A 13329-nucleotide genomic window follows, 5' to 3' on the forward strand; every position below is an offset into this window, starting at 1 on the left:
TGGATACTTCTCAGTGGAGATTCCACCTTCCTCCATGCCCTCTGGATCTAGGTTCCCTCTTGAAGGCGTGTAAGCCAGTCACTTCTTGCCTTTGGAGCCTTCCCCCACCCCACTTTGGGTAGCCAATCTGACCCTTCCTCTTTGTTTTCAATCTTTGCATTCCAATTACCAGTAATTATCAATACATCTTGATTGCATGTTTGATCAATTTTAGGCTGAAAAAGTTGGAAGAATTCTTCGATTTTATCATCACTGGCTTTAGTGGTTGGTGTGTAAATTTTAATAATAGTGGTATTAACTGGTCTTCCTTGCAGGGGCATGGATATTACCCTGCCACAGACAGTACTGTACTTCAAAATAGATCTTGAAATATTCTTCTTGATGATGAACATGACACCATTCTTCTACAATTTGTCATTACTGACACAGTGAATCATATGATGTCTATTTCAAAATGGCAAATACTAGACCATTTCAGTTTGCTAATGCCTAGGATATCAATCTCTATGCATTCCATTTCATTTTTGACAACTTCCAATTTTTCTAGATTAATACTCTGCTCATTCAATGTTCTGATTATGAATGGATGTTTGTAAGCTGTTTCTCCTTATTTTGAGTTGTGTACCATCAGTAAATGAAGGCCCCAAAAGTTTTACTTCATTCATGCCATCATGGTCAACTCTACTTTGAGGACCCAGTCATATTTTGAGTGCCTTCCAACCTGAGGACCTCATCTTTCAGTACTGACAATATCCAATAATATTCTGGTGCTATTCATCATGCTTTTGTCTTTTGGTGCTATGCCTGACAATGTTCCACTGCTATTTATAAGGATTTCAGTGGCTAAACACTCAGAAGTAGGCTGCCTTTCCTTCTTCCTTGTCTGTCTTAGTCTGGAAGTTCTCCTAAAACCTGTCCACCGTGAGTGACCCTGCCTATATTTGAAATACCAGTGGCGTAGCCTCCCGCATCACAGCAACACACAAGCCACAATAGTCCCACAAACTGGCCAATGAGTGATAGCACGTCCATCTTGCCCAATTAGAATCATGCTTCCCTGCCTGCCCAAAACTACCAATGTGCACTGCCCAGACCTCCGTTAGAGGAGACCTTGGAGCACTGTCAGCTGGGACTGTCTCTGTCCTGGCCGCCATTGGGAAGAGTTTATATAGATGTTGTTCATTGGTCCAGTGGTGAGGATTTTTGTTTTCTTTACACTGAGGTGCAACCCATACTGAAAGCTGTGGTCTTTGATCTTCATCAGTACGTTTTTAAAATCCTCTTCAGTTTCAGCAAGCAAGGTTGTGTCATCTGCATATTGCAGGTTGTTAATGAGTTGTCCTCCAATCCTGATGCCATGTTCGTCTTCATATAACCCAGCTTCTTGAATTATTTGCTCAGCATACAGATTGCAATTGTGTTCCAGAATACTCATTCTCCACAATGTTGTCCATAGCTTGTTATGATCCACACAATCAAAAGTCTTTGCATAATAAATTAAGCACAGATAAACATCTTTCTAGTATTTTCTGCTTCCAGCCAAGGTCCATCTGACATCAGCAATGCTATCCCTCATTCCACAGCCTAATCCGAATCCAGCTTGAGTTCTCTGTCAACGTACTGTTGCAGCCATTTTTGAACCAAGCCACCCTGTATAGGGTTTCTGAGGAACAGCTGGTGGATTTGAACCACTAACTTTGTGGTTAGCAGTCTGGAGCTAACCACATACAGCACCACACCAGGACTCTACACATGAGTTGTTGTTAGGTGCCATCGAGTCGGTACTGACTCATAGTGACCCTATTTATGTACAACAGAATGTAACACTGCCAGGTATGGCACCAACCTGACAATCATTGCTGTTTGAATACATTGCTGCTGCCACTGTACCAATCTGTCTTGTCGGGGGTCTTCCTTTCTTTCTCCGACCCTCCACTTTCACAAACATGATATCCTCTGGCCCCCTACTGACAATATGTCTGAAGTATGAGAGATGAAATCTGGCCATTCTGGCTTCCAAGGAACATTCTGGCTGTATTTCTTCCAACACAGATTTATCTGCTCTTTTGGCAGTCCATGGTACTTTTAATATTCTCCTCTAACACCATAACTCAAATGTGTCAATTCTTTTATGGTCTTCCTTATTCACTGTCCAACTTTCACATGCATATGAGGTTACTGAAAATAACATGGCTTGGGTCAGGTGTACCTTAGTCTTCAAAATGACATTTTGCTCTTGAATGTTTTAAAGAGATCTTGTACAGCATATTTGCCTAATGCAATATGCCATTTGATTTCTTGACTGCTGCTTCCATGAGTGTTGATGGTTGATCCAAATAAAGTGAAGTCTTTGACAACGCCAATCTTTCTCCATTTATATGGATGTTGCTTATTGGTCCAGTGGTGAGGATTTTTGTTTTCTTTGCATTGAGGTACAACCCATACAGAAGGCTGTGGCCTTTAATCTTCATCAGTAAGTTTTTAAAGTCCTCTCGGGACTTTAAACAGCAAGCAAGGTTGTATCATCTGCATATTGCAGGTTGTTAATGAGTCCTCCTCCAATCCTGATGCCACGTTTTTCTTCATAGAACCCAGTTTCTTGAATTATTTGCTCAGCATGCAGATTGAGTAAGTATGGTGAAAGAATACAACCCTGGCACACACCTTTCCTAATTTTAAACCATTCGGTGTTCCCGTGTTCTCTTCGAACAACTGCCTTTTGGCCTATGTACAGGTTCCTCATGAGCACAGTTAAGTATTCCAGAATATTCATACTTCGCAATGTTGTCCATAGCTTATCATGATCCACACAATCAAAAGCCTTTGCATAGTCAATAAAGCACAGGTAAACATCTTTCTGGTATTCTCTGCTTTCAGCCAAGATCCATAGGACATCAGCAACAATATCCCTCATTACATACCCTCGTCTGAATCCGACTTGAACCTCTAGAAGTTCTCTGTCAATGTACACTTGTAGCCGTTTTTGTATTATCTTTAGAAAAACTTCACTTTCATGCGATATTAATGATATTGCCTGATGATTTCTGCATTTCATTGAGCACCTCTCTCTGGAATGGACACAAATATGAATCTCTTGCAGTCATACAGGAAGAGAACAAAAGGTCATTAAGAATGTCTTCTTCTAATATATGAGTTTGTCTTCTTGAGCTGACCTTTGAAATTTTCTGTTCTGCTCTTGTACCTCCTCACTTCTTCCATTTGCTTTAGCATCTTTATGCTGGAGAGCAAGTTTTAGACTCTCTTCTGACATCCATTTGCTCTTTTCCTTCTCTCTTGTCTTTTTTTTTTTTACTTTGTAGATTTTCTACTGTATTAGAATTGAAAAAGGGTAAGATACTCATAGAAAATATGATCAGAGGTATGGGGTACATTACACAAACATACACCTCTTATCCTGAAAATTAATTTTTAGTTCTTGATCTGGTAAAACACAAACAAATAAGGAAAATAGATATTAAAAATTCCTTTATATTTTAATGAAAATACTGACTTTATTACCTATAAAATTAATAATTATAATAACAGTTGGTCTTACTCTGAAGTTAAATACTGAATATAAATAAAATAAAATAAATCCGTCACATTTTCAAGGCCAAAATAGAAAGAAACCTTTAAAGTCATATGATTAAGTGTACTTTTAAAACCAGAATTTCAGGAATGTAATTCCCATCTTTTGATATTTTTCTCCCTTCCTTTGGATAAATCAAAATGTACAAACTGAAGTTTGTTCCTTGTAGTACACATTTCAAAAGACATCTTCATCAAGTGGGTAGGACTTCATTTCAAAGGGAAAGGGGTGAGGGGGCAAGGGAAGTCTTTTGCAAATTTTTTTGTTGTTTGTTGAAGCAGGAGATTCATCCATGATAAAGGCAGTTCTCATTTTAATAGCTGTGTCAAAATTTGCCATTCTTCTGTTAATATCTATGCGGCTTTCAATTTGTCCCTTAATCTTCTTTCATGCTCCAATACGTAATGTGAGTATTCAATCTAAGACGTTAGGTTGCTGATCTCCAGAACTGGCTCCTCCTAAAGGTCAAAGCCGAAACTCCTTGGACTGCCCTTTGCTGTAATTTTTGGTGATTTTTTAAATGATTTTTCGGTGAAATCCTAGAGGCTCAATACTTTTGGATAGGTTAGTTAGCCTGTGTCTCCTGCTAGACTGATGAGATCAGGCATCTCTCGAAAATGGCCCTTTCTTGTCTTCTTAATGACCTTTTGCTCTCTTCCTGTATACTGGCCTTGGCACAGATGAGTGAATGCCTGCAGTGATGCATCACTTTGTTGAAAAATTTCGATTTGCATTCGATCAATTATCGGTGTCTTGTCCTTTGTCAATGCCTTCAATGCATGTTGGACTTCTTCCTTCAGGATCATTGGCTCTTGATCATATGCTACCTCTTGAAATGGTTGAATATGGACCATTTCTTTTTGGTACAATGACTGTGTATTCCTTTCATCTTCTCTTGATGCTTTCTGTATCATTCAATATTTTGCCCATTTGTTGTTGCTGTTGTTAAGTGTTGTTGAGTAGGTTCCTACTCGCAGCGACCCTGAATAGGGTTTCTGACGAGCGACTGATGGGTTTGAACTGTTGATCTTGCAGCTCAAACTGACTTTGTAGTCCAGTGCATTATCCTGCAGGGCCACACCAGGCCCTGCAATATTGCAAGTTGAGGCCTCAATTTTTCCTTAAGTTCCCTCAGCTTGAGAAATGCTGAGTGTGTTCTTCCCTTTTTGTTTTTTTTTTTCTAACTCCAAACTTTTTTCTAACTTTGCATATTTTGTTACAATATATGACTTTGTCTTCTTGAGCTGACCTTTGAAATACTCTGTTCAGCTCTTGTACCTCCTCACTTCTTCCATTTGCTTTAACATCTCTATGCTGGAGAGCAAGTTTCAATGTTTCTTCTGACATCCATTTTGCTCTTTTCCTTCTATCTTGTCTTCTCAATGACCTTTTGCTCTTTTCCTGTATGATGTTCTTGATGTCTTCCCACAACTCTTATGGTTTTCAGTCTTTAGTGTCAAATGTATCAACGCTGTTCTTCAGGTGATCTCTAAGTTCAGGTCATTTTTTGGATTTTGTGGACTTATTTTAAATTTCGTCATCTTCGGCCTGAACTTACAGCTGAGCAATTGATGGTCTGTTTCACAATCTGCCCCTGCCCTTGTTTGGCCCTTGCTTGGAGCTTTTCGGAGTCCTGGTGGGGTGCTGTAGTTTAATGTGCTGGACTGCAAGGTCAGTTTGAACTGCAAGATCGGCAGTTGAAGCCTACCAGCCACTCCTTGGAAACCCTATACAGGGTCGCTATGACTCGGAATCAACTTGACAGCACGTAACAACAACAACAATGGAGTGTTTCTACTATCACTTTCCACAGATGTAGTCAATTTGATGTCTGTGTATTCCATCTGGTGAGGTCCACGTGTATAGTTTGTCTTTTATGTTGTTTAAAAAGGTATTTGCAGTGAAGAAGTCACTGGTCTTTCAAAATTCTATCATTTGGTCTCCAGCATTGTTTCCATCACCAAGGCCATATTTTCCAACTACTGATCCTTCCTCTTTGTTTCCAAACTTTGAATTATCAATACATCTCAACTGTATGTTTGATCAATATCAGACTGAAGAAGTTTGTAGAATTCTTTGATTTCATCATCACTGGCTTTAGTGGTTGGTGTGTAAATTTGAATAATAATGGCATTTATTAACTGATCTTTGCTATAGGCATGTGGATATTATCTTATCACAGACAGTGTTGTACTTCAAGACAGATCTTGGTATGTTCATTTTGATGAATGTGACAGCATTCCTTTTCAATTTGTCATTCCCGGCATAGTAAACCATGTGATTGTCAGATTTAAAATGGCCAATACCAGTCCATTTCAGTTCACTAATGCCTAGGATATCGATGTTTATGCATTCCATTTCATTTTTCAGAATTTCTAATTTTCCTGATTAATAAAATTTCACACATTTCCAGCTCTGATCATTAATGGATGTTTACAGCTATTTTTCTTCGTTTTGAGTTGTGCTCCATCAGAAAATGAAGGTCCCAAAGGTTTTACTCCATTTACGTCATCACGGTTAACTCTACTTTGAGGAGGCAGCTCTTCTCCACTCATATTTTGAGTGCTTTCCAACCTGAGGGGCTCATCTTCCGGCACTGTATCTGACAATATTCTGGTGCTCTTCATCGTGTTTCAATAATGAATATTCTGGTGCTGACAGTGTTTCACTGCTATTCATAAGGTTTTCAGTGACTAACTATTCAGAAGTAGTCCATCTCGCCTTCTTCATAGTCTGTCTTTGTCTGGAAGCTCAGCTAAAACCCTTCCACCATGGGTGACCCTGCTGGTATTTAAAATACCCATGGCATAGCATCCAGAATCACAGCAAGCCACCACAGTATGACCAACTGACAGACAAGTTGTGGTATATACTACACATGAATTGTTAAGTGACATGTTGTCAGTTCCAGCTGATAGCAACCCTGGATAGAGTTTCTGAGGAGTGGCTGGTGAGTTTGAACCACTGACTTTCAGTTCAAACAGACCTTGTGGTCCATCCAGTTCATTATCCTGCAGCGCCAACTCTCACCCTGAACTGCTAGACCTTGAGATTAGCAGCCTGATTCGTAACCACTACACTACCAGAGCTCCTTTCCAGACTAAGAGAAACTAGGTCAAAAGGCCCAGCAACTAACTTTTGAAAATTATCCAGTGAAAACCTTATGAATCGCAACAGACCATTGCCCAATCCATCATTGTTATTCTAAAGTGCCATCAAGTCTTTTCATAACACCTGTAGGCGTCTATTCCGGAGACATTCAACTCCTGTTTGTCATGAGACTCTTGGGGTCAACTTCTGACCCTAGAGCCTAGTCTGATGAACATGGCTTTTACTCCTTCTTTTTCTTGAAATCTGTCGCTTGTCTTGTGGGGTGCCACACATGGTGTGTGGATTTCAGGCTCTGTGCCATCGGCATCCTCCTTATTGGGGACCAGGACTCTGGTTAGGGTCCCTGCTATTTCCTGGGCCCCATGGCCAGGCCTTGCTAGACAGGGCATGGTAGGCAAGATGCTGTCTCCTACAAATAGATCCATGTCCTAATCTCTTACTAATATGTTGTATTACGTGATATGAGGTAAGTAGGATTGCTGATCTAATTAATATTGCTCATCAAGTGACATTAAAATAGAGATTACCCTCAATTACTTCGGTGAGCCCTATGTCATCATGGAGTCATTGTGTGGCACTGTGGGTTAAGCACTGGGCCATAAGGTTTGGACTGCAAGGTTGGTGGTTCAAACTCATCAGCCGCTCCTTGGAAACCTTGTACAGGGTCGCTATGAGTCAGAACCGATTTGACAGTACTTCAGCTGCTCCTTGGAAAGCTTATACAGGGTCGCTATGGATCGGAATCGACTCGACGGCACTTAACAACAACAACTACAACAATGTCATCATAGATGGATAACTGATATCAAGACTACTCCAATTCATGATCACTTCATGTGCAATAGAACAAAACATTGCCCCATCCCGAGTCACCCTCTCCGTGGCCAACATGTTCAAATCCATTGTTGTAGCTGTGCCAAGCCAGCTCATTGAGGGTTTCCCTCACTTCCTTCTCCAGTGTCCTCTGTGGGTTCATGTGCTGCACTGTAAGGTCAGTTTGAACTGCAAGGTCGGTGGTTCAAGCTCACCAGCTGCTTCTTGGAAACCCTATACAAGGTTGCTATGGGTTGGAAAAGACTTGATGGTACTTTAGAACATTTAGAAAAACAATGATGGATTGGGCAATGGTCTGTTGCGATTCATAAGGTTTTCACTGGATAATTTTCAAAAGTTAGTTGCTGGACCTTTTGACCTAGTTTCTCTTAGTCTGGAAAGGAGCTCTGGTAGTGTAGTGGTTACGAATCAGGCTGCTAATCTCATGGCCAGCAGTTCGAAACTATGAGCTGTTCTGTGGGAGAAAGATGAGGTTTCTGCTCCCATAAAGATTTATAGCCTCAGAAACCCTGTACAGGGTCGCTATGAGTCGGGACCAACTCCACGGCACATAACAACAACAACAATGTTAGTTTGGACGCTCCATTGAAACCTGTCTACCACGAGTAAGCCTGTTAATGTTTGAATTACTGGAACAGCTTTTAGCATGGCAGCAGCAGGCGTACCACACAGTAGGGCAACCTGACAGACAGGGAGGCAGGTGGACGTGCAGATTGCCCAAGACTGGTAAACTTCAGTATACGTGTGCTACTTTCTAATCTGTGAGGAACAATCTCACACCCTCCTCACAAGGGTTATTGCCTCACATAGGACAGGATGATAACCAGCCAAACCAGAGCGCTCTCTCACATCCAGTTTGAGTGTAAGATGCCAAAGTCTCCAAGTGGGAAAGCTAATACTGAGGGTGGTACCTTTTCTGGAACTCTGGCTTCTTTGTTCCCATGAATTCCAAAAAATATTTATTATTATATTTATCAGGTAATCGTAGTAGCATAGGAAAATAAAAAAAATATTTATATATTTTAAATTCCACCTTCAAAGTCTTTGTATAAAACTAAGAGGGGAAAACCCCCCCCCCAAAAAACACAACCAATCCAGGTCTTCTACCAGAGAGCATCGCTTGGAACCTACTTTTTTTCTGCCTCCGAATTCCATTATTTCCATGGTTGCCTCTCGGTCCTGAGGAGGCCCAAGGGCTAAGGCAACCTGGTGAAAGTTGCTGAACCGGACGCACCAGTTTGTCACTTTGTCACCCCCAGGCGTACCAGCTCCTGGAAACGGGCTGATGGGGTGCGTGCTGGGGTGCAGCTGACTGACGGATGATCACTTCCGCCTGGCTACAAAGTGTCCCACACAGCCCCGAGCCATGCTGGCTTTCCGGACCAGCGCCGGGCGCGCCTTTCTGCGCTGGGGCCCGAAGGGCTCGCTGGACTTGTGGAGGGCCCAGGGCTCCCATTTGGCGCGGGTATCTGGATAGGTTACCAACCAGGAAGTGGCGGTCGTGGAGTCACAAAGCGTAGGTGGCCGGCCGCCCCCTGAAGGCATCAAACACAATGAGGGCGGGACTTTGGACTGCGACCCCTGGGGTGAGCCCGGTTCAGAGGGCGCGCACGCACGTGTGCAGACGAGTGCGGGGTGCTGATCGGCGTGCCCGGACTACAAGTTCCAGGGTGCCCAGCGGTGCGCCCGGGTTTTCTGGCCGCGCAGCCCGCCGGCTCGGAGCAGGTCGTCGCGAGCTGGCACACGCCAGCCGGTCCCGGAGTAAATAAGGGAGAGATTCTCCCAAGCACCGTAAATAGAGTCCAAGTGGGCGGGGAGCCGCCCGGTGCCGCCTGCTCATGTCTCTGCAGAGCAGAGTGGCCGGCCGCCTGGCACAGCTGCGCGCGGCGAGGCAGCTGCTGGTCGCCCCGCGCCCCTGGCCCGGCCCCTCGGCAGTTGCCACGCGGCCCTGCAGCAGTGCGTGCAGCCCCCCGGCGTCTCTGGGCGTCTACGGTCCCCGCTCGCGGACCCTAGCGGGAGTTGGGGCTTGGGGGGCGGCGGCCGTGGGTCGGAGAGCCTGGGTGCGCACCTGGGTTCCGCTGGCCATGGCGGCGAAGGTGGATCTGAACACCTCCACCGACTGGAAGGAGGCAAAATGTAAGTGTAAGCAGGGGGGCGCGAGGGGCGAGGGCGGCCCCGCCTGCGCTTTCTCCCCCACCCCCCGGACAGGACAGCACGCCCAATGGGGGTCTCAACTTCTGATACTCGATATCCTTGGGGAAATTGAGGCCCCTTGTACAAATTGAGGCCCTATGTACAGACACGCCCCCGTGTACCCAGTCTACTTCACCCCAAGCCAGGGCCAGATCTCTAGGCAGGAGCAGTGTGAGGACAACTTCACCCCACCATAGTGGGTCACAGGGCCCCCCAAAGGTCATTCATTGCCCAGGAGGGAAACTGACCCGGTTTGCCCAAGGTCATGTGGAGTTTGTGGCAGAGTCAAAGCTGGGAGCCTGAACTTTACAGAGTTTGGTTTTTCAAATGGTGGCTTTTTTTTGGCAGAGTGACAGGAATAGGGCTGAGGGGACAGCACTAGGGTTGGAGTTCCACCTAGTGGGGTCAAACAGCCCTGTGCAGTGGCCTCTCCCTGCAGTCACGCTCCACCCCTACCCTCTCCCCCACCTCCCAGCCTGCCTCTCAGGACATGTGACCTGGTGCCCTCTTGCCCTACCCACTGGTTGCCTGCTATGTGTGAACAGTCTGTCCCATTCCTGGGGGACACAGAGGAGAGGGGAGGAGCTGGGTCCCTAGTGCTATGAGAACATTAACCCCCACCCCCATAGGAGCTTCTGAATCCAAATGGCTTCCACTCTCGGCCTGGGCAGGAGTCCCGGTTGAGCAGGAATCCCAGGGCCAGGCCCAGCTCTGGTGAAACAGGGACAGGAGGGAGGGTGCCTGGCCTGCAGAGACCCAAATAACCAGGTCTGGTGCCCAGCTGCCCCTGCTCTTCAAGGCCGGCCCCCAGCCTCCTGCCGTGGCTCTTCCCGGCTGGATCTCCTTTCAAAAGCGAAGGGCAGGCAGCTCATTGGCTGGGCCTACGGTGGAGTGGGTGCGGCCAATGGGGCTGGGCAGGCCGACTGGGGCCCGGCATGGTTGGGAAGGCAGCATCTCCGGGCTGGCGGTGAGACGTTTCGATACCTGCTGTTGGGTAGTAATGGGTAGTAAAAGTGACAGAAAGCTCTTGCCTTTATTTCTTGAGCAAACTGATGCGCATCTCATCCTCTGCACTGGACGAGAACAAGGGCAGGGAGAGGAGAGAAGGCCTGGCCGAGAGACCCCTGGTAGGGGGCATCATTAGCCCACCGGGGAGCCAGAGAACTGCTATCCTGGATGGTGGGAACAGGAGGTGGGAGGGAAAGCCCCTGCTTCCCATCTGTTTCTAGTTTCAACTCTGTGGCTGTGTGGGTTAATGCTCTGCACTGCAAAGTCAGTTTGAACCACAAGGTCAGAGGTTCAAACTCAGCTGCTGCTCCTTGGTAACCCTATACAGGGTCACTAAAAATGACTTGAGGGCACTCAACAACAACAACCATACTTTTAGGACTTCTGGTGTGGTGGTATAGGATCAGTGTTGTTGTTCCGACTCATCGTGACCCTGTACAGGGTTTCCAAGGCTGTAAATCTTTACGGGAGCAGAAAGCTTCATCTTTTCTAGTTCCGAACTGCTGACTTTAAGGTTCGCAGCCTGATTCATAACCACTACGCTACCAGAGCTCCTTATAGGATCAATACTGGACTGCAAACCACAAGGTCGGCAGTGAAAACCCACCAGCTGCTCCTCAGGAACCCTATGCAGGGTCTCTATGAGTCGGAACCTACTCCACGTCATTAAAACCACAACCCTCCTCTTTGGAGTCCTGGTGTGGCACCGTAGGATAAGCATTCTACCGAAAGGTTGGTTTAAACTGCAAGGTTGCCAATTCAAATTCACCAGTGACTCCTCAGAAACTCTACACAGGGTCGTTATGAGACTGAACTCACTTGAAAGCACTTAACAAGAACCTTTTACCCTTCATTGTTTTTATTAGCTGCTGTTGAATTTGCCTCCTCTTGGCCCCCACTCCTGACTCATTGCTACCCCAGGCACCATCCCATAGTGGCGTGTGGGTTGGGCCAAGACCTCATAGTCTTCTTCGTCTGAAAGCTTCACTGAAACTTGTTAGGCATCACAGCAACACCACAGCTCCACAGACAGACAGGTGGTGGGCGATCGTATAGTGAATTGACAAAGAATTGAACCTGGGTCTCCCAGTGGGGAAGGTGAGAATTATACCACTGAGCCACAAGGCAGGCTGCCCCCACCCCATTCCTTGGTGCCACTGAAAACAGCCAGATCTTATGGAATGGGCTGTGCCTGGAATTAACACACTATGGTGATGTCATGGTGCTGTGGGTTAATGTCCTGGACTGCAACGTTGGTTTGAACTACAAGGTCAACGATTCAAGCTCACCAGTGGCTCCTTGGAAACCCTGTACAGGGTTGCTATGAATTGGAACCAACTCGATGATACGTAACAAGAACAACAGCAGTGATGTTATGGGACTTGTCCCTTTGCCTTGGAGCTAGGATTCCATTATTTCATGCATTCAGCAAATTGGGGTTGGATGCCTCCTATGTGGCCAGCACTGTTTTGGGGATTTAGCCATGAACCAGACAACTAGGGAACCTGGCCTCATAGCGCTTCCTTGGAACATGTGGTCCAATGGGAGGAAACAGAAGAAAAATTGTAGTGGTCAACTAGCTAAGGCAATGGAGTCTTGGTGTGGCTCTGTAGGATAAGCACTGACTATATGGAACCGTATAGTCAGTGGTTCAATTCCACCAGCCACTCTTCAGAAACCCTATACAGGGTTGCTATGAGTCAGAACAGACTCGATGATACTTAACAACAAGTAAGACCATGCCCGGAAAAGGTCAATGCGATGAAGAAATTATAGCAACAACTACACAGAGTGGCAGGTGGGGCTCCTGAACTGGGACATCAGAGGCTTGTTGATAGTTGCTGTTGAGTTGGTTCTGACTCACAGAGACTGTGTGCAACAGACCAAAACACTGCTTAGTCCTGAGCCACCTCCACGGTTGTTGTAGTTGAGAATGTTATTGTTACTATGTGTCAATCCATCACATTGTGTGTGTGTGTGTGGGGGGGTGTCTTCCCTTTTTTCGTTGACCCTCCACTTTAGAAAACATGATGTCCTTTTCCAGAGACTCGTCCTTTCTGACAACATGTCTAAAGTACAAGAGATGACGTCTCACCATTCTCCCTTCTAAGTCCTATCTATGGTTGTACTTCCTCCAAGAGAGCTTTGCTGGTTTTTCTGATCGTCTGTGATACTTTCAACATCCTCCAACACCAGAGTTCAAATGCATCAATTCTTCTCTGGTCTTCCTTATTCACTGTCCAACGTTCACATGCATATGAGGTGATTGAAAAGACCATGGTTTGGGTCACCTTAAGTCATCAAACTGACATCTTTGCTCTTTACACTTTAGAGAGGTCTTCTGCAGCAGATTTGCCTAATGCATTATGTTGTTTGATTTCTTGACTGCTGTTTCCATGAGTGTGGATTGTGGACCCGAGCAAAACGAGGTCTTTGACAACTTCAATCTTTTCTCCACTTGTCTTGATGTCATTTATTAGTCCAGTTCTGAGGATTTTCATTTTCTTTACATTGAGGTGCAATCCATACTGAAGGCTGTAGTCTTTGATCTTCATCAGTCCACTAAGGGTCACCCCTGTTGGTAAGTGCCATAG

At 45.3% G+C, this 13329-nt stretch overlaps 1 protein-coding gene and 1 pseudogene across 1 annotated transcript in view; one reads left to right on the forward strand and one right to left on the reverse strand.

Moving 5' to 3' along the window:
- The window catches only part of LOC102829690, a 30670-nt pseudogene extending 21296 nt beyond the window's left edge, over window positions 1–9374 (reverse strand).
- MACROD1 (MACRO domain containing 1) overlaps window positions 9254–13329 on the forward strand; it is a 186407-nt gene continuing 182331 nt past the window's right edge. Inside the window, exon 1 of the mRNA XM_006860997.1 lies at window positions 9254–9670. Within this exon, the coding sequence (XP_006861059.1) occupies window positions 9373–9670 (298 nt within the window). The 5' untranslated portion in view covers window positions 9254–9372. The remainder of the gene's footprint in view (window positions 9671–13329) is intronic.

This window comes from Chrysochloris asiatica, unplaced genomic scaffold (genome assembly GCF_000296735.1).
Source record: "Chrysochloris asiatica unplaced genomic scaffold, ChrAsi1.0 scaffold00040, whole genome shotgun sequence".
In the NCBI taxonomy this organism is placed as follows: domain Eukaryota; kingdom Metazoa; phylum Chordata; class Mammalia; order Afrosoricida; family Chrysochloridae; genus Chrysochloris; species Chrysochloris asiatica.